At 38.3% G+C, this 21,510-nt stretch overlaps 1 protein-coding gene across 2 annotated transcripts in view; it reads right to left on the bottom strand.

The window, feature by feature from the left end:
- ebo (exportin ellipsoid body open) overlaps positions 1–21,510 on the bottom strand; it is a 151,872-nt gene that overhangs the window by 66,610 nt on the left and 63,752 nt on the right. For both annotated transcript variants that reach the window (XM_083136809.1, XM_083136810.1), the window contains 3 exons: positions 13,388–13,614; positions 7,954–8,190; positions 190–298 (listed from right to left, as the gene is read on the bottom strand). In XM_083136809.1, coding sequence (XP_082992935.1) covers positions 190–298; positions 7,954–8,190; positions 13,388–13,614 — 573 coding nt within the window. The remainder of the gene's footprint in view (positions 1–189; positions 299–7,953; positions 8,191–13,387; positions 13,615–21,510) is intronic.

The raw sequence follows: 21,510 nt of genomic DNA, 5'->3' as shown, positions 1-21,510 counted from the left end.
TTCAAATCCCAGCCTGGGCATGGGTGTTCTTTGTGAGTGTCCCTTCATTAATTTCATCATATCATCACAAATCCTCATCATCACAATTAGTAAAAAGTGGAAGAAAAACGACAGTAAATAACAAAAATCAAATCAAATGAAAGTAAGATCTCTGTGTACGTTATAATAATACAATGTCACTTTACTTACGTCGTCATCTAAACTATCATCATCCAATTCTTCCAGTTGGGCCTGATTAAACTTAAACTGCATTTTCCGTAACACCTGATTCACCAAAGACACAAGTGCCTCATCATACCTAAAACAAAAGAAAATTATACATTTTGCAAGTACAGAATATTGCTGAAGAAAAAAAATTGTGTTCCTACGTTAAGTGGCAAGGTATATATGTACATTGATGAAAAAATGTGACTACCTAAGTCTATTAAACTATTGATAATATCTACACCAGTGGTATTCAAACTCTGAGACGCAGCTCCCTGGGGTCTATATTGCCATACTGAGTACACAAAACACTGTCCAAAAAATGACAAAAACATAAATGAACTAGCACTGAACTGATACCACCAATTTGAACTCATGCCGATACTCTCACTGATTCTCACCAATACCAATGCTTGAAAATTGAAATTTGTAATTAAAAAAATGTAATAATTAAAATTTGTTCAAAATATTTAATAATGTTAGTGTGGAACTAATTATATGCATCAATTTACCAAGACTTTTTGTTTCGAATATTCACGAATTACATCAGAATATTAACCTTTTGATTACCAAGCCCATTTTGCCAGGTAAGCCCCCAGGTACCGTGCCAATTTTAAGCAAAATGCAGTTTCATTTAGATGACTGTAGATCGGAGGCTAATTGCCCTAGACAGACGAATGATATATCGTTATATGCGGAATGAACCATAGAATCAGCCTATATAAAATTTATGCACATTGAGTGTATATATGTATACGGGGGGGAACCAGAAAATTTCAAAATCTCAGAAAAAATGCCCCTCCCCCCCTGGACAACAAAGTACAGGACATTGTCAAAATACACATAAAAATGATCGCAGGAATGTCTGGAACAATAAAATCATTACACTATTATCATACGAGCAATAGAACACGACGTGTACCCCCCAAAGGACATGTCTATGCGCCATCGACTCAGTTTCAAAGGAAGCTGCCATTTTCCTGCCATCCCCCCCCCCCCTTCTTATGGAAGAACAAGACGTGCAACAGTCCTTATGGTGCAGAATATGTGTTAACAATAATATAAAAGAAGAAAATCGCAATTCCAGCAAATAATAGCGACATTATGACGTAAAAAATACGAACATGTCGAAATATCTCAATCGAGAAATTTGGTACCCGAGGGGTTACACTTAAATATCTCGATCGAGATTTTTGGTAAACACTTTATCACACAAAACTGGCACAAAATTAAAATAAACTTCAAATTTTACATAATTTCCAGGATAATTAGACTCTACAAAAGCGTCACATGGCATTTTTGTGGAGCCCAATGAAAGACCAAAATGTCAGGAAAGTATTGGCCAGTATCGCTAAATAAAGCCCAACTAATACTTTCCGATACCAATACATCTGCATCAGTATCGGCTCAGCCCTAATATAAATAGTCACCGTAAGATATCTTATGACTTGTAATGAACCTTCCTGTACATGCATGGTTGAGGTACAAGTGATGGTTGAGGATTTCTCGACGAGGCACCATGTCAGGTGTCTGAAAACATCGTTTCAACCTGAAGGAGGAGGTAGTATAACCTTCGAAACATAGTTCGATAAATCTCATGCTCACACACGTAAGTTACTGATTTTTAATCTTTTAACCTTTAGTTGGTATTTAATTGTGAGCAATCAGCACATTACCAGTATGTGTGGCATCTTAAAATGTTCGGAAAAGTTTAAAGTTTTGTGTGATCTTGTGTGACCGTGAGGCTTAAAACGGCACATGCGCAGGAGCACCTTAAAGAGGGTCGCTGCAGCAATTGTAACTAACTCTGGATGCGATTCAGAAGACATGGCAGGAGATTGAATACCGTTTAGACATCACCAGAGCAACAAATGAAACCCATATCAAAGTGTACTAAGGTAAGTCTAAACTTCAAACTTTGCTGAACATTTTAAGATGCCACACATGTATATCCATTAACCATTATGGAAAACTGTGCGTTTACTCACTATATATATAAAAGATAAAAATAAAAATGTTAAAAAACTTACGTGAGTGAGTATAAAAGTTTTGCAGACGATGTTTCACGAAGCTACGCTTCGCTTCTTCAGGTCACTTATCAGTATTTAAAATACTTCGTCAAGAACATAAGAAATCCAGGATTAGGTTAAAAGGGGTGATAGGATATGGAATTAAAAATACCTGAAGTTAAAAATGCCATGTAGGCTAAGAAACAAATCTAAAAGATTAGTGCCCGTACTACCATATTGAAGGAATGGCTGTAGTAGCATACAAATGCTACATTCCTTCCAATGAAAACTCCACAGACTCAGAAGCAGCGTGGGTCACTTCCGGCGTGACATGGAATTTAACAGATTCACTCCTATTATTTCCCCATCGCTTAAACATGTGAATCCAGGCTTCGTTCAGGTTACCGTCGTCCCTGTTTAATTTTTTCCCCTCTATCAACACAAATATTTGCGGCCTCGTGAACGTTCAAATCAGGTTGTTTATGTACCCTTTTTATAACTTCTCTTTTATCAACTTTATGGTTAAATTCTAAAATATGTTCAGAAAGCCCGGTTTTCGGAGATAGTTCCCTAATATCCTTGTCATGCTCGTCCCAACGGGTTCCCATGCTTCTTCCAGTTTGTCCAATATACGCTTTATTACAGGAACAGGTAATCTTATATATGCCCTTCTCGTCTCTGACATCCTTTCGCCCTTTTCCATCCTTTTTATATTCAGTAAAAAATTTCTCGATATTTCGGGGAGCTCTCATTCCCCCTTTAATCCTGAAGCCTTTTAGAATTTTGTCAAACTTTTCGGATACCCCTTTTACATATGGGATGCCGACGTATTTGTATTCTATTTCCCCTACCTCGTTATTCTTACTTATCCCCTTCTTTCCACCTTCATTATTCAAGACTTTAAGTGCCCCCCTCTTTATTCTCCTCATTTCCTCTACTTTATAACCGTTTCTTAACCCTACCTTCATAATCCAATTTTCTTCTTTCTCTCTCTCCTCCCTACAATTACAAAGTCTCCCGGCCCGAATGTAGAAGTTCATGTATAGATTATTCTTAATTCTGTTTGAGTGTTCAGAATCTTGGTGGATAAATCTGTCCCCTGCTAATTTTTTGTGGTAAACCCCGGTTCGAACACTGCCATTAACCCGTTCAATCCTCAAGTCCAAGTAGTTGATTACTCCTTCATTTTCTACCTCACATGTGAATTTTATTCTATCGTCCTGTCCTCCCATAATTTCGAAAATACAATCTAATTTTTCTTTTTTCCCGATAATCAAGATGTCATCAACATATCTACAAAAATATTTGATATCATTGTTAACCTCCCTCAGTGAATCTTTCTTAATGTAATGGAGGAATATGCTGGAAACTATTCCCGAAACAGGGTTGCCCATAGCCAGTCCCTGAATCTGCCTATAAATTTTCCCATTGAAACAGAAATAATTATATCCTGAGACTAAATGAAACCACCGAACGAACTCCCAGGCGGTCACAACATCAATTCCCTTATCCATAACCCATCTCTGAAGACAATCTGCTGCTTTATCTCGAGGGACGCTAGGATACAAATTAACAACATCAAAACTACGAATTTCATCCTCCTCATCTAGGTTTATCCCCTCCAATCTCTTCTTCACTTCCCAAGAATTCTCAACACTGAATTCGGTCTTTCCTCCAACCTCCCTTAGCCTCTCTACTAATATTTTCGCTAGTTTATACCCTGGATGAGATACATGGGTATAATCGGTCTCAACGGGATCCCTTCCTTATGAGTTTTCGGAATACCGAAAGCGATAGGAAGTTCACCCTTCTTACAATATTCAATAAGTTTCTTCTTTTCTGATCGCGGAAGAGTCAAACTGGTTTCTATCCCCTTCTTAACTACATTTTTAACTTTACTTATTGGGTTTCGTTCTATTACTTCAAAATCATCATTGGTGAAACAACTTTCCAATTTCTCCCTATAAGTTTTCTTCTCCATTATTACCAATTTTTTTTTTTTTTTTGCATCGAATTCTAGGTGAAAAACTTAAACGAGTGAGGGTATGGGTCAACAAACACGATTTATTCCTTATTAGATCTGATAAGGAAAATAAATTGGTAATAATGGAGAAGAAAACTTATAGGGAGAAATTGGAAAGTTGTTTCACCAATGATGATTTTGAAGTAATAGAACGAAACCCAATAAGTAAAGTTAAAAATGTAGTTAAGAAGGGGATAGAAACCAGTTTGACTCTTCCGCGATCAGAAAAGAAGAAACTTATTGAATATTGTAAGAAGGGTGAACTTCCTATCGCTTTCGGTATTCCGAAAACTCATAAGGAAGGGATCCCGTTGAGACCGATTATACCCATGTATCTCATCCAGGGTATAAACTAGCGAAAATATTAGTAGAGAGGCTAAGGGAGGTTGGAGGAAAGACCGAATTCAGTGTTGAGAATTCTTGGGAAGTGAAGAAGAGATTGGAGGGGATAAACCTAGATGAGGAGGATGAAATTCGTAGTTTTGATGTTGTTAATTTGTATCCTAGCGTCCCTCGAGATAAAGCAGCAGATTGTCTTCAGAGATGGGTTATGGATAAGGGAATTGATGTTGTGACCGCCTGGGAGTTCGTTCGGTGGTTTCATTTAGTCTCAGGATATAATTATTTCTGTTTCAATGGGAAAATTTATAGGCAGATTCAGGGACTGGCTATGGGCAACCCTGTTTCGGGAATAGTTTCCAGCATATTCCTCCATTACATTAAGAAAGATTCACTGAGGGAGGTTAACAATGATATCAAATATTTTTGTAGATATGTTGATGACATCTTGATTATCGGGAAAAAAGAAAAATTAGATTGTATTTTCGAAATTATGGGAGGACAGGACGATAGAATAAAATTCACATGTGAGGTAGAAAATGAAGGAGTAATCAACTACTTGGACTTGAGGATTGAACGGGTTAATGGCAGTGTTCGAACCGGGGTTTACCACAAAAAATTAGCAGGGGACAGATTTATCCACCAAGATTCTGAACACTCAAACAGAATTAAGAATAATCTATACATGAACTTCTACATTCGGGCCGGGAGACTTTGTAATTGTAGGGAGGAGAGAGAGAAAGAAGAAAATTGGATTATGAAGGTAGGGTTAAGAAACGGTTATAAAGTAGAGGAAATGAGGAGAATAAAGAGGGGGGCACTTAAAGTCTTGAATAATGAAGGTGGAAAGAAGGGGATAAGTAAGAATAACGAGGTAGGGGAAATAGAATACAAATACGTCGGCATCCCATATGTAAAAGGGGTATCCGAAAAGTTTGACAAAATTCTAAAAGGCTTCAGGATTAAAGGGGGAATGAGAGCTCCCCGAAATATCGAGAAATTTTTTACTGAATATAAAAAGGATGGAAAAGGGCGAAAGGATGTCAGAGACGAGAAGGGCATATATAAGATTACCTGTTCCTGTAATAAAGCGTATATTGGACAAACTGGAAGAAGCATGGGAACCCGTTGGGACGAGCATGACAAGGATATTAGGGAACTATCTCCGAAAACCGGGCTTTCTGAACATATTTTAGAATTTAACCATAAAGTTGATAAAAGAGAAGTTATAAAAAGGGTACATAAACAACCTGATTTGAACGTTCACGAGGCCGCAAATATTTGTGTTGATAGAGGGGAAAAAATTAAACAGGGACGACGGTAACCTGAACGAAGCCTGGATTCACATGTTTAAGCGATGGGGAAATAATAGGAGTGAATCTGTTAAATTCCATGTCACGCCGGAAGTGACCCACGCTGCTTCTGAGTCTGTGGAGTTTTCATTGGAAGGAATGTAGCATTTGTATGCTACTACAGCCATTCCTTCAATATGGTAGTACGGGCACTAATCTTTTAGATTTGTTTCTTAGCCTACATGGCATTTTTAACTTCAGGTATTTTTAATTCCATATCCTATCCTATCACCCCTTTTAACCTAATCCTGGATTTCTTATGTTCTTGACGAAGTATTTTAAATACTGATAAGTGACCTGAAGAAGCGAAGCGTAGCTTCGTGAAACGTCGTCTGCAAAACTTTTATACTCACTCACGTAAGTTTTTTAACATTTTTATTTTTATCTTTTGTATATCCATTAAATACTTATTTTATAATATCCATTAAATACTTCTTTTATAATAACAGTTTAATATCCCGGCAATCATTCTCGATGACCCTGTACTGCTGATATGTATCCCATGTGACGGGAGGTGCATGCTCAAAATTCTGCCAAAATGGTGCAGCTTTTCTCGGTGTCACAAAATGTTCAGTTACAAAGTGAAAAATCACAGCCATTTCAATTTTATAGTTTTTTTTAAAAAAAATATTATTACTAAAGAAATCCAACCAGGTAATTTGTATTTGCACCTGTTCATATATACATATTATACGCAGTGACATAGTGAAAACATGTGTGGTTTCATGTTGGCTGTCCGAATTATTCCGTGCATAATACAGTTCACAGTTTTTGGAGGCAAAAATTTTGGAAAAAGTTCACATTATACATGAGTAAATATGGTCGATTAATGGAGGAATAAAATATAACCAAATAATGTTCCTTCTGTTGTAAAGCTGATACTTTTATGTGTCTATCCTTCAAATATCCATCTTTTTCAAGAGCCATAAAGAAAGGTTCAAACCATTGGGACAGATAAAGTTTTACTACAGAGTGGTTCAACTACTAAGGTAGGTGATCTCTGATTGGAATTTTCCCACAAATTTACTGCAGAAGCAGTTCTAGGGTACACTCACTCTCTCATTAATTGGCATCTGGAGAAGAAAAAAGCAGACAGAAAATGGTAATGAGCATGACATTAGTCAAAAAGACAAATATTGAGAATGTTTGGAATCCTACTTCTACACAATCTGGATCTAACTTCACAGGAAAGGATTTTTTTATTAATATCACAGAAGAAACATTATTTTTGTACATTTCACTATAATCACACACCGACAATTGTAGTAACACATATTCAAAACACTGAATTTAAACAGACATATCAATCCAATATTACTAAATATCTATTTACATTATTAATTCATGTTAATGACCATAGCCCTAATGAGTTTCTTAGAGTAAAAAAGGTGAATATTAGAAACTCATTATAAATAATGAAAGTGTATTTTACCGACAAATCCTGGCAATGAATGATGAAAAGATTCTCACGGGCCATCGGCCAGGTGAGTTGAGGAAAGGATTCCAAACTTTCGAGAGCTAACGTCACTCTCATCATCAAAAGATTTCTACCCTGAAGATGAGTAATGTTAGCTCTCAAAAGCTTGGAATCGTTTCCACAACTCCCCTGGCCAATAGCCTAAGAATCTTTTCATGACATTTATTTATTATTCAACAATGATAAAGTAGCGATTAATCTATCCCATGGGTAGTAAATTTATTTCATGATACATGAGAGAGCACATGCTAGTGTAATTGCTATAAAAGTGGAGATGTTTTACTGCAAGACATAAGTATACTGAACATAACTGAAAAGTCCCAGCTCATAATTTAATAAACGCAACCAAAAATTCTCCCAGAGCCATTTGTTACCCAGTTTCATACTACAGGGAGAAGTCAGTAAATAGGTCATAAATTGCTGTGAATAAAACAGATACAAACCAAGTGATCAGTTTTTATTGCAGTGTTCACAACTAACTCAATTATACTGTAACAGAACTACACTATCACTAGTTTGAAACCCAGCAGAATGTCATTGAGTACTCACCTTTCTATCACGCTAGTTTGATCCACTTGTCTATTTTTTAGTCTTGTGGACAAATAATCTAGGAATATGGTCCAAATTTCTAGGCATGAATAGAATCCTTGTAATGTTGGCTGCTGAAATGTGTACTTGAAAAGGAGAGCAAGAAATTCCAAAACAGGGAACTTTGAATTACATTCAAATCGTCTCAAATGCAAACTCACAAACAACCTCAGGAATTCTGTGAATTTCTCAAGGTAACTAGGAGAAAATGAAAAAGATGAAAAGTTAAAAAGAAAAGTTGCCTGTAATAATTCTTCAATATTAAAATTAGGTTAATAACTGGCTAACACTGGTATTACATCTCTGATTTGTAATCAGTAAGTTACAGACTGTCACAAAAAAAAAATAGCACCACTGGAGTGCTTATGCTATGAATTATGTGATCTTCCAGCAAGTGGACGATATAGAAAACAATATCTATTTTTCTGAGCATGTGAACCAGACCAGAGCAAGGGTGAAGAAAAATTATGATGATTATTAAATCATCCTCCTCCGTGGATGTGCGGTCTAAGGTGCTGTGCTTTGGACTCCTGACTGAGGGATGGCATGGGTTTGAGTCTGCCTGGGTTCGTCCTATGTATAGGTCTGGTGGGAAACCACCATTGTGAGGAAATAAGGATACTACGAGAGAGTAGCATAACCCGGTCCCGGATATATCCTATAATGGCTGAGGGTTCGACGTGCTGAGCCCACATCACCCGATTACCGGTTGAAGATCTCCACACCTCTAGGTAGGATTGTGAGAGGAAGACTGGCAGTCGGGAGATAGGCCAAGGTGCTTCGAGGGCAGTCTAGCATAGGTTATTGTTATAATTAAATCATGCTAAACATGCAATTTTTAAGAGCGGTGCTATTTTTTTGGTGACTGACTGTATAATAAATTTTTATGTATTTAGTATATCTCTTGCTGGAGGAGGGAAAATGGATAGCCACAACTTCTTGGTATAGGTTTCTTTAATGATTTGACCTATTATTTATAACCACTTAACCTATTTTACCTGCATGTAAAGTTCATTCCTTCCCCGCCCCTGATGAAGAACCTAGGATCTGATTAGGATCTCAGTGAAGGTACGTGTGTCTAGACAATAGTTCTTTTTACTATTTATGATGCTGACGACATGTGGTGTGAATTGTATAAGTAAAGTTTCATGTTTTCACACTGCAAATTGGATTTTTTTTTGTTTCCAGATTAATTTCGAAGGACCACTGTCTTAATTAACCAAGGATATGGCATTTGGGTCGGTATTCCAAAAATACAAAACTTTACTCATGCAATATTTAAACTACGTTTACCGCAACCATCATGGATGTGGTACGAGGGTCACTATTTATATTTTGAGCCTAACAATGAAAAAACAGGAATTTGGCATTGAAAACTGCTTTATTGTTTTTCGAAGTATTCTCCTTTATGGTCAATACACTTTTGCATTCGTTCGAACCATTTGTCAAAGCAGTTTTTACAATCTTCTTGAGACACCTCCATAATATGGTTTTTGAACGCATCAACGGCATCTTCCGCTGACGAAAATCATTGTCCACGCAATTTATTCTTGACATTCGGGAACAAGAAGAAGTCATTGGGTGCCAAATCAGGACTGTACGGCGGATGACCCATCAATTCGATTTTTTGACTGTTCATAAAGTCGGTTGTTAGACGAGATGTGTGACAGCTGGCATTGTCTTGATGAAGAATGATCCGACGGCGTTTGTTTGTTTTCCGTATTTGACCGAAGACCTCTGGCAAACAAATTGTTGTGTACCATTCAGAGTTGACCGTTCTACGTTCCTCTAAAGGCACAGTTGCCACATGACCAGTTTTCCCGAAAAAACAGGCGACCATTTGTTTCGATGCGCTTCGAGCGCGAACAACTTTTGTTGGATTGGGTTCATCTTGAAACACCCATACAGTCAACTGCTGTTTACGTTCCGGCTCATATGCATACATAGGCGCCGACTCCATGGGGATTGGGCGGGCTTGAGCCCCCCCAATGTTAATGTTGTGGGGCCAGAGCCCCTCAAATAATTTTGCTTACGAGGATCTAATGTATTATTTTGCTTCTCTTGTAAAGTTTACTCTGAATTGTGCCACATGAACTTAACTTTAAATACACATTTGAAATGTTCTAGACCATCAACTTTGGGGGCGGAGACCGCTAAACCATCAACTTTGGGGGGGGGGGGGGGCTATGACCGGAGACAGCAAAACACATGACTTATTACTAAATACTAAGTATATAATTATGAGTATTGTTAACATTTTACCGCGGTGGCTCAGTCAGTAACGCGTCTGACTACCATGCTAAAGATCTCGGGTTCGATCCCTGGCCGGTTCAAATCCGGGAACTTTTCTAACGTTGGAAGCGGCCCCGGTGCCCACCCAGCATCGAATAACATGGGTACCTGGGGGAAACCCTGGGGGGTAAAGGCAGTCAGGGGCGTGATGCTAATCACATCACCCCCACTCACGACCGGATCAAGAAAGTGTGGGGCATTACCCCCACACCCCCTATACGCCTTCATGGCGTGGTGCTAAGCAAAGGGGAGCACTTTACCTTTATCTTTCTTGTTAACATTTTTACTAAAAAGAGTTTCAAAATAACGAGGTGATATGACAATTATACCAGTATGTTGTTTAGTGAATTCTGAACAATTGGAGGTCGTAAACATGACTTTCAGGCAATATTGATATGTATGTATTAGTTATCCTCGAAATCTCTTCCTCTAGTCTAATGAATAAGGGGAAAATAATTCTAAAGTCTTTGAGTTTATTTTACACTGGCTTGCAGTAAAGTACGCAAGGAAAGCTTATGAAAAGTCTGTATTGCAAAAGCGGGAACGGCTATGATCAAAGGCATTATTGCTAAATCACGGCATGCTATGTATTTATTTATTATTGCAAAATTAAATTTAAAAAGTAAAATATTGTAGCAAGAACAAAAAAGTAAAACTATTTGCCTGCGATTTGTGTTAGCATTTATGTAAATAATTAAATACTGTTAAATATTCGCTATTTTTATTGGGTACGTCAACACTAAGGTTATTTGCCCCGTCACATGTCCTTTCTTTACAAGTCTGTTGCGGACATTAAAAAACACCCCTGCCCTCGCTGGGACTCAAACCCGAGACCTCCGGATCAAAGCGAGTTGAGCCGACCACCCAACACGCTCGGCTACCGAGGCTGGCATAAAACTGTTATGTTGGCCTCTTAATGTAAATACATAGCCTACTTTTAAATAAAATTGTTAATTGTTATCTAAAAAACAAATGAGCAGACACACGTTTTTCATGTTACATTTCATTTGCATGAGGAATATAATAGCTGCTTAAAAACTGCTATATGAAGACGTAATTTTTTTTTAAAAAAAGGGAGGGAGTGAGTCATTCATTCATTTATTTATTTCAGTGAACAGAGCCCCCCAATAATTTTGACAAGTCGGCACCCTTGTATGCATATATCCATGATTCGTCACCTGTTACAATCTTATATATGTCTATTGAAGCACCACGATTGTATTTAATGAGCATTTGTTTGCACCAATTGACGTGAGCATCTTTTTGAGTTTTTGTCAAATTGTGTGGGATCCAACGAGAACATACCTTTCTCACAGCTAAATGATCATGTAATATTTTATATATGCTGGTGAAACTAATGCCTATGGTTGCCTCAATCTCACAGTATGTCACATGACGATCTTGCAGTATTAGGTTTTGCACAGCATCAATGTTTTCTTGAACAACAACTGATTTTGGACGACCTTCGCGAATCTCGTCGGTGAGCGAATGGCGGCCACGATTAAATTCGTTATACCAGCGTTTCACAGTGGCAAAGGATGGGGCTTCATCGCCAAATGTGGAAGTAAGTTGATCGATGCACTCTTGTCTTGATAATCCACATCAAAAATCGTAAAAAATCATCGCACGAAAATGTTCACAAGTTAATTCCATTTTATTGTTGTCGCGCAATCTCCAAGGCAACATAAACAACACAAATCAAGCTATTGACAAACATTTGAAGTACAGACAATTGCCAGACAATTCCGTGCAAACGTCAAATCGCGCCTAACTTCAATCAGTGTTGCCAAGCCTCAAAATATAAATAGTGGCCCTCGTATGAAGTTCAATCTTTTTTTATAATATTCATATTTCCCTGAATGCAGACCTCACTGCTATACCATGAAGCCTCACATCTCACGGCCTGGGACATACCTAATGAGGGAGTTTTGGGGTTCAAACTTCCCTTTCCCAAAAACTTGTGACATGTTGGATTAATGCACGTTCAGAAACCAAAATTTTCAAACACTTATTTAAAGCTTTACAAAAATACAACAGGGAGACAACACTGAGAGAACCCTTCCTTGAGACAACTGAGCCAGAATTTTTCAAACATTTTGAATTCCTGAAACATATCTTATTCTTGGAATCGCTCACCAAAGGCAACCCCTCTATGTTCACTTCTGCCTATCCTCTTTCCAGTATTTTTCCAGGATCAGATGGAATGTTTCCTTATGACTGACCCAAATTTTCCTTTCAAACCTTTGATGTTCTTGTATTGTTAGATAAGCTGTTCTAATACCCCCAGCAGTGAATGTAGTACGTATATATGTGCAGGTAGATTTAACCTTTAAATAACCTGTGGTGCAACAGCTCGTGAGCGCCACGGCCTACCTACCAACTGCTGACCTCACTCTCACATTCCTCGGCAGAGGTGGGAGACCATCCAACCAGTTACAGGGTGACATATGGTCTGCACAACGAACACCCAGTCATTAGATTTGACCTGCATTAGGTCCCATAAAACATGCTTGTATAGTGTAGTCACTTGTCTTCTTATTAAGCAATCCCAGCCTAATTTTCAATGATAACACACTTCAGTGGTTTGAGCCCTTTTGTAAATTCAATGCCCAGTCTAGATTTGCATAGCTATGGGTTTGCCCAACCCTCCTCCAATATGCACGTATTATCCCAAAAATACACCTTTTGTGTGTACTGACAAATATAACAATGATGAACCTGACTGGCTCATTCACCGTCTTACTTAGTAATTACATTTTAAAAAAATAAAAGAAATTGCTTATTTAGACATTTACATTACACTTTATGTATTACACCTTTATATTCTTAAAAAACAACACCACAGCAGACATTTTCAATTACTGGTATGCTACTTAAAGAAATATCAGGATGGTAAAATTACCAATATGCCTATATTGGCCAATTTAGATAAGAGTATAGATTAATCCATCCCATCCTTAATGTAAGGCAATTCACCCGCCAATATCTATCAATTTTCTATCAAAAATTCTTAGCCTAAAATATTTGACCCATTTTTCAAGAGCAAAAAATACCACAGTAACAAAAATTGATTATCTACTACAAGAAAAAAAACACATCATACCTTTCTTCTAACTGTTCCATTTTGCCAATTGTTGTGGGAACTTCCGAATTCTGTACAAGCCTCTGCAATAAATGAAATGTGTTCTGGAACATTTGAAGCAGAAACTCTTCGAAATCAGAGGGAACACAATTTTTATACATAATCTCATTAATTGTGCCCATCGCCAACACTCCTAAAGAAGGAGAGTTTCCATAATTTTCCTGACTGATGATATTCCTATTTAAGTGCTGCAAAGAGAAGAAAATTTTAAGAAATATTAATAGTAGATTAAGAAGCTCAGATCATCAAGTTATTATAATAATTTTGATTTGCTTTATTTTACTTCACTTTTTGTGCCACTTTTGGTTAATTTGCGAAGATGGAGATGAGTGATGAAATTGATGAATGGACACTCGCAAACATCCACGCCCAGGCTGGGATTCGAACCCGGGACCCCTAGCATCGTAGCACGATGTGCTAACCACTCTGCCACGGGGGCCGGCAGTTATTATAATAAAACGTGATTGCTTACCTTCACTTATCAGTAAATTTGATGTCTAATATTTTATAACCAACCAAAGGTTGGGTATACATCCCCAATACATACAGGCAGCACTCCACTCCAACCAAAGTACAAGGCCAATTCAATCCAGGTAAAATTAATAGGAATAGACATTCCCAGATATGTTAAGATTAACAGAAATTAGGCCTAATTAGTAAAAGTATGATAAAACATCAAAATATTAAGTAAATAATAAGCCCCAGACCAAAATTCATTGGTTATCAAAAAGACAGCCTTTTGTGGAAAAACAGAATTCAGAGAGCACATGTTGTTTTTCATGCAAATTTTTTATTAATACAGATATTTTTAGGATAACATTTGTGCAACCACAAATTAACTAGCTTTCCCTGAAAATAACTCCAAGTCACAATTATATGTGCAAACAAACCACAAAAACATCAAAAAATCGATGTTTTTGGACAAAAGACAATCGGTCTCATAGCACCAGAGCCATCTGGTGAGAGTCAGTGGAACTAGCCCTGACTAGACTGCCATCTACTGGGCTTCTCAAGGTACTAGATGAAGGCAAGTAACACAAAGTGCTGTGGACCAATCAGATGGCCTCATGGGCGTGGCTACCAGACAATGAGTCTGAGATAGCTTTTAACATGAGAGGAAGCCATCTTGATTTCACTCTGTGTGGATAGTTGGTACAGTTAACATCGCTCCAAGTTTTGAGCCAGAGTAGGCCAGTGGAGAGAGGACAATGGAGTAGCCATTTGTGTTCCAACATGTGAAGTATCTATTAAGTGGTTGGAAATAGTCCTGTAGTGTATAATATGGACGAATTACAGCACTTGAAGTGCCATAAAGTGCATGGAACCAATATCCATGAAAATTCGGAAATTTTCAAAACCACATGGTGAGGACAATGAGCCTCCAGGAAACCATGATGCTTTGTATCCAAAGACATCCACGATTATTCGGCCCATCCTTTGTGATATAGCTCCCTGAAACAGTTCATTTGCAAGCCAATACCCATATGTCTTAAGATACCGCTATATTTTTAGTGCAGACCCACAAAAATCCCCCATTTATAGTTGGAGTGACAAGTGTTGTTACAAGGCCCATGTGTGATGAGGTGGAAGCAGAAGATGTAAGTACAATGCTTTTGTTACCCATTTTGTTGGTTTCATATGTAAGAACAAACCTATAAGTTTGTGCAGTGCTTGTATATAGTTAAATGTGATATTTCCCAGAATATTAAATGTGTCTTTCCAACATCTTGATTTATTAATTCATATTTGGGCGGACAAGTCCGGGAAGCGTACTACTCGCTCTGGAATAAATAGGCTGAAAGTCCTTATGATAAACCAGCAATCATTCCGCGGAATGGATGCTGGTCTACTGGGGACATCCTCCATGTTAATGGTCACTGGAGGACAGCGTAGAGCTGCACGGGGATAGGTGCGTCCAGGTTGCATAGCCAGGTAGTTTCGTAGGTTCAATCAAGCCCAAAGTGGGTGAGTAGGTTAGGTTCACCTATCCTATTATTCGGCAACGTAACCTGGAGGCACGTATCCCTGGACCAGCCGCGTAGACGAAGCCATTCAACTCCTGAATCTATCGTCTGTCTTTTGTCTCGCGCGCGGATCGCAATTTCACCAAGGTAACTTGGCTTCTTCAGGAAGTGTGATAACAGTAAGAATGTGAAAAGGATTAACCAAAAGAAGGTTTAAACTGTAATACAGAACTTCAAGGAAGAGGGCATAAAAGAAGGTAAGAAATTATGAACTGAGATAATTCTAAAGATGGTTAAAACTGTACTGTGAAACAAAGAGGTAAAGGGGGTAGTGTAATGGTGACTCATTATTGCCAGGTATTCACTTTCCTGCATCAGAGGTGTTATTATTATAGTTTGTAGTTTTGTTATTTAGCATTACATTTCTGCCACTTCTGGCTAATTACGATAAAATTAATGATGATTACATGAAAATGGTGAAGGGATACTACCAAAGAATGTCCAGGCCAGGACTCAAATCAGACGACTTGGGTCGTAAGATGGAAATGAACCATGGTTGAACACCAACTCAGTTGTGTTCTTCTTCGTCTATGATGATCTGGTCCGTATTCGGTCCATGGACTCCACAATCTTCCTCTTCCATCCCATCCTATTCAAGGCTGCTCTCCTCCAGTTCCTAGTTCTACGCAGTTGTACCGCATCTGCTACAACCGCTTCTTCCCATCTGTTTCTGGGTCTCTCTACTGATCTCCCTCCAAAACATCCTTGCATCACCTTCTTGGGGATTCGGCTGTCATCCATCCTGATTACGTGTCCTGCCCACTCTAACCTTTTAGCTCTTACATAAGCTGAGATGTGTGCATCTTTGTAAAGTTCAAGTAATTCCCGATTGGTTCTTATTCTCCAAATATCTTGCACTTTTATTGGCCCAAATAGTTTCCTCAGTATTTTCCGTTCAAACAAGTCCACCATTTCAGCTGCGCTTTGATTAAATGTCCATGTTTCACTCCCGTATATCATTATTCTGCAAATTAGGGTTTTATACAAAGTAACTTTAGCTCTATGATTTACTCCATGATATTTAATCAATGGTAGTAATGAGAAATATGCTTTATTGGCTCTTTGGAATCTATTTCTAACATCTCATCATTTTTGTCTCTGATGAATACTCCTAGATAAGGAAAACTTGATACCATTTCCAATTCATTTTCTCCAATTTTTATATGATTTTCCTTTGACTTTGCTTTCTTTGTTTGGACTAATATTTTTGTTTTATTTGTGTTAATTTGTAATCCAATTCCCTTCCCTCTCTAGTGTTTCCACTACTTCTTTAATTGATCTTCCTATGTCATCTGCATACCCAACTATTTGGGTCGACTTATATTCTAATGTTCTTCTGTAATCTATCATTAGTTTCCTTATCACATATTCCAGAGACAGATTGAACAGGAGTGGTGCCAAGCCACCTCCTTGTTTAAGACTTTGTTTCACTGAAAAGCTCTCTCCCATATTTGCTTGTATCTTCACACGTGCTTTGTTCTGCATCATCATTTCTACCAATCAAATTAATTTTGTGGGTATTCTGAATGTACTCAATATATTTCCAATTTTAGTTCTATCAATGGAGTCATATGTTTGTTTAAAATTGACAAAGACTTGTGTTATTTCTATCTTCCCTTCCCAACACTTCTCCAGTGTCTGTCTGCTGTGTGTATTTGATCTATTGTAGATCTGCCTTTTCTGAAGCTGACTTGGTACTCTCCTAATGCTTCTTCTGCATATGGTTGTAGTTTATCCCCTTTCTTGAATATGGGGCAAATTATACTCTCTTTCCAGACATCTGGCATATGTTCTAGGCTCCAGACTTTGCATAGGAGTAAGTGTAGGGATTCTAACAACTTCTTCCCTCCAAATATTCATATTTCTGCTGGTATCCTGTCTTTCCCTGGTGCTTTGTTAATTTTTAGGTTCCAAAAGCTTTTCAAATTTCTGCTAGTGTGGGTGGCTCTTCTGGTTCTTCTGACCCATCTTCCCTACTTGGTCTCATTTCTTGGTCCTCATTTTGGGGTTCTGTGTTGTTCAGTAACTGTTGAAAATATTCAGCCCATCTATTTAAAATTTGCTTCTCATTCCCCAGTACTTTTCCCTCTTTATCTTTGCAGATGTTTGTTCTTGGTATAAATCCTTCCCTTACATTCTTTATTTCCTTGTATGCCATGTACAGTCGACTCTCGATACAATGACCTTTCACAGTTCACGGGAAAAGGGTCGTTATTTGAATTTGCACCAATTTTGACCCACCCCCGACCAGCCACATGCAAAAAAAAGTGTTAAAATTGTGCTTAGACCCTTTTTTTTAATGACTCATGCAAAATTACATGTTACATAATATTAATACATTGAAATTCAAATTATACTTTCGCGTTACTACTTCAGTTTTTCTCTTGTTAGTACATAAGCTTTTTTTTTCTGTCTGTTCCTACCAATTCCCCTAAGGTTGTGTACTATTATATTTCAGTTAGGCAGTTCGCACTTTAAACTGCATACAGGTATCCAGTGTCAATTAGCCCAACAGCATAAACTAAACTCGAAACAAGTTTTGACACTTTCGCATTTTGCAAGTTCACTTTTCCGCGCAGAATTTCTTTCCGATTGATTTCACCACCCGTCTGGTGGCTTCGTCTTGTCTTGCTGCAGGCAGCGTGGTTCCTCCTTCTTCCATTTGTGTACGTGGCTGCGCTAGTTGGCATGGACCTTCCTTCAAACAGTGCCAAAACCCCGATGTGTGGCAAAAGAATGAAGCAGTATGCCCACACCGGAAAGGTAGAAAGTGAAAGGCCCGCATCATCTAGCACCGCCACGAACACAAGCAGAAGAAGATGGAACCACCCCACCACAAAATAGAGTTATGGTATCTTTTTTCAGAAAGCTGCAGAAGAGCGGAAAAAACTGGCTTGTCTTTCAACTCCTTGCTTTGTGTATGGTGTTTGTTTTTCGTAATCATCAAAGCAAAACAGTCTTGTGAAGCTGCAGATTCAAAACAATGCATTTTTTCTTCTGGATGAGTCATTGTGGTTATTATCGTAGTTGATAAGGGCAGGCGATGTTTGCCACCTAGACAAAACACTGGTGCTGGGCAGTTGCAGTCTACTGACAATCAGTATGGCTAGAAAGGAAGGGAGGGGGAAACAGGTGGTTGAACAAGTGTTAAAGGACATCACACTGCACGTGTTGAAGAAGAGAAGTCTTATTAGTAAAGTGTGCTAATTTTCAAAGCAAGCTGCAGGAAGAAAAAAAAAAAGGAGGGTGGATCGAGCACTTCTTTATGCATTCCCATGCTGTCAATGAACACGCAAGCAATGTTTCAGATGTAGAACTTGAATAAAAACCAGTGCGTGTCTAATACTGTATATGCATAAATACGGTATATACAGGGAGGTTATTGCAGCATGACACCGCAAGAGCGTCGGCCGCTTGCCGGCCCAGTCATGCAACAGGTGCCGGCAAATTGCGTAACAGATAGCCCGTTACACAAACCACTTGTTTTGTAATGTTTCCACTTTTCACAATTATAGTTACAATTACAACTTAAATAAGCACGTACCTTGTCGTAAGGATGCTGGAAAAGGTGTCCTCTAAAATACAAATATTTCTGGCACTTTATTTTTGACATGTAATCTTTCTTAGACACCGCGAGAGCGTCGGCCGCTTACCGGCCTTGTCATGCATCAGGTGCCGCCAAATTGCGTAACAGATAGTCCATAACAGAAACCGCTTGTTTTGTAATGTTTCCAATTTTCACAATTACAGTTACAATTACAACCTTATTTCAGACATCTAATCTTTCTTAGACATCTCTACTTTATCCTCGGTTGACAGAAAGGGAAGACAGCATCGCGGCGCATAAAGCAAACCGAAAGTGTAAAATTATATTTAAAACTAATAATAATGATGATCACTAACCTTCTGTGTTATAAATGATGTTGAAAATGACCTCCTTCAACACCAATACATTTCCGGCATCTGCGTATGAAATTCCTCTGAACATCCATAAGCTCCTCAGGTGTGATTCTGGCAATTTCTCTTCTTATATTTTCTTTTAAATCCTCTATTGTACGCGGGTTATTCTGATACACTTTGTTTTTTAATGTTCCCCATAAATAATAATCACAAGGAGTAAGATCGGGGCTACGAGAGGGCCACAACTCAGTACTGATAATTCTGTCCTCAAAAATCTCGGCAATAAAATTAAGTGATTCATAAGCAGTGTGAGCAGTAGCAGAGTCCTGCTGAAAAAATGACTGCTGGCATTCAATGTCCGTTAATTGTTCAAAAAAAGGTTGTAGTATGTCTCTTCGATACCTTTCACCATTGATAGTACCTTCATAAAAAATAGGCCCTATTATTCTGTGCGCATTCAAACCACACCACACACCAATTTTTGCAGGATGGAGCGGAACTTCATGCACAAGGTCAGGTTTTTCTGCGCTCCAATAGCGATTGTTTTGTGAAATAACTCGGCCATTCAATTCGAACCAAGCTTCGTCTGAAAATATGATTAATTCTGGATTTACTCTGCCAGCAACAATATTATCCAGCATCCAGTTACAGAATCGAACTCTAGTCGCGTGATCGCGCGGTTGCAATTCATGAACCACTGTAATTTTGTAGGGTTTTAATCTAAGTAATTTAGTGGCATTTCGTGCTGAGGATTTTGAAATGCCTGTTTCCTGAGCAAGCCGACGGAGGGATTTTTTTGGAGTATGTTCAAGTCGTTCACCAATTTCGTCTAGCTTTTCTTCCGTAAGAACACGTCGTCTGGAAACACGTTTCTTAGGTTCAAGAGATCCTGTCTCTCGTAATCTTTTAACGAGGTTGTAAACAGTATGTCTGTCCGGAACAGGATTGCCAGGAAATTTTCTTGCGAATCGCCTGACTACTTTTCTGCAAGAGTTCGTTTTCACGTAAGTATCGTACATAAAAACTCTTTGTTCAAGGCTATATTTGTTTGGTGGCATAACTAATGAATGAATAACAAATAACACACGATAAAGCACTAGCACTTTAGCACACCAACTCAATAACACAGTATAAACAACACGAGTACTGATAAACGCAAACCGAAGTGAACACGTCTAAACAACTGGTAGCCGACAGCTGTCGCATTCGCGTAGTATCGAGAGGCTTCTCGCGGCTTACCACTACTCCGATAAGCCGCTGACGCTCTTGCGACATCTGGGGAATTTCGCTTCTAGCGTCGGCTCTATAGACACTGGATGGACCAAATTTTGAGGGAAGCACAACAAAAGACTACTCTATGAGGATATGTAATGCTCCTGCCGCAACTTTGAAAAAAAAAAAATATGGAAATTACGACGTTCAGAAATTTTGCGTAATTACGGGGAAAATAGAACTTTGGGATTTGGCCCCCGTTTCCCCCTGGACTCACAATTGTCGGAATTTACATAAAATGTTGCTTTTTGTTCATTCTTACATTTAGAATTTAAATTTCTTAAAAAGATGCAGTTGTTGAGCAGTTATAGCCTTTTATATTCAGTTTATCCCATAGTAGCAAAAGGGGAAAAGTGCTTATTTCAAATGGCGCTCTCAGAAAGAAAAACGCACACAGTGTATGATCGCTACTTTACTTCAAAAATATTCACACGTTAAAATTAAGTGACACTGTTAAATAATTCGTTTATCTGCGCTTTCGTTTTGCATAATAATGTATACGTAACATCCCCCCTCGAAAATCTTGGGCACGCCACTGACTCTAGTGTTCAAAAGGATTAATCTTGTGTTATCTGCAAAATAAGAGTCACGGTTTTGTTTATTCGAAGGCAAGACAAGAATGAAAAATTCAATCCTTTATGTTGGATGAGTCATTGCTGTCAGAAGCGATATGGGCAGAAATAAAGTGCCAGAAATATTTGTATTTTAGAGGACACCTTTTCCAGCATCCTTGCGGCAAGGTACGTGCTTATTTAAGTTGTAATTGTAACTATAATTGTGAAAAGTGGAAACATTACAAAACAAGCGGTTTGTGTAACGGGCTATCTGTTACGCAATTTGCCGGCACCTGTTGCATGACTGGGCCGGCAAGCGGCCGACGCTCTTGCG

Source organism: Lepisma saccharinum, chromosome 15, assembly GCF_977018435.1.
Source record: "Lepisma saccharinum chromosome 15, izLepSacc3.1, whole genome shotgun sequence".
NCBI classification, from domain to species: domain Eukaryota; kingdom Metazoa; phylum Arthropoda; class Insecta; order Zygentoma; family Lepismatidae; genus Lepisma; species Lepisma saccharinum.
Note: the sequence above shows the minus strand (reverse complement) of the source record. Positions and strands in the feature narration are given on the sequence as shown.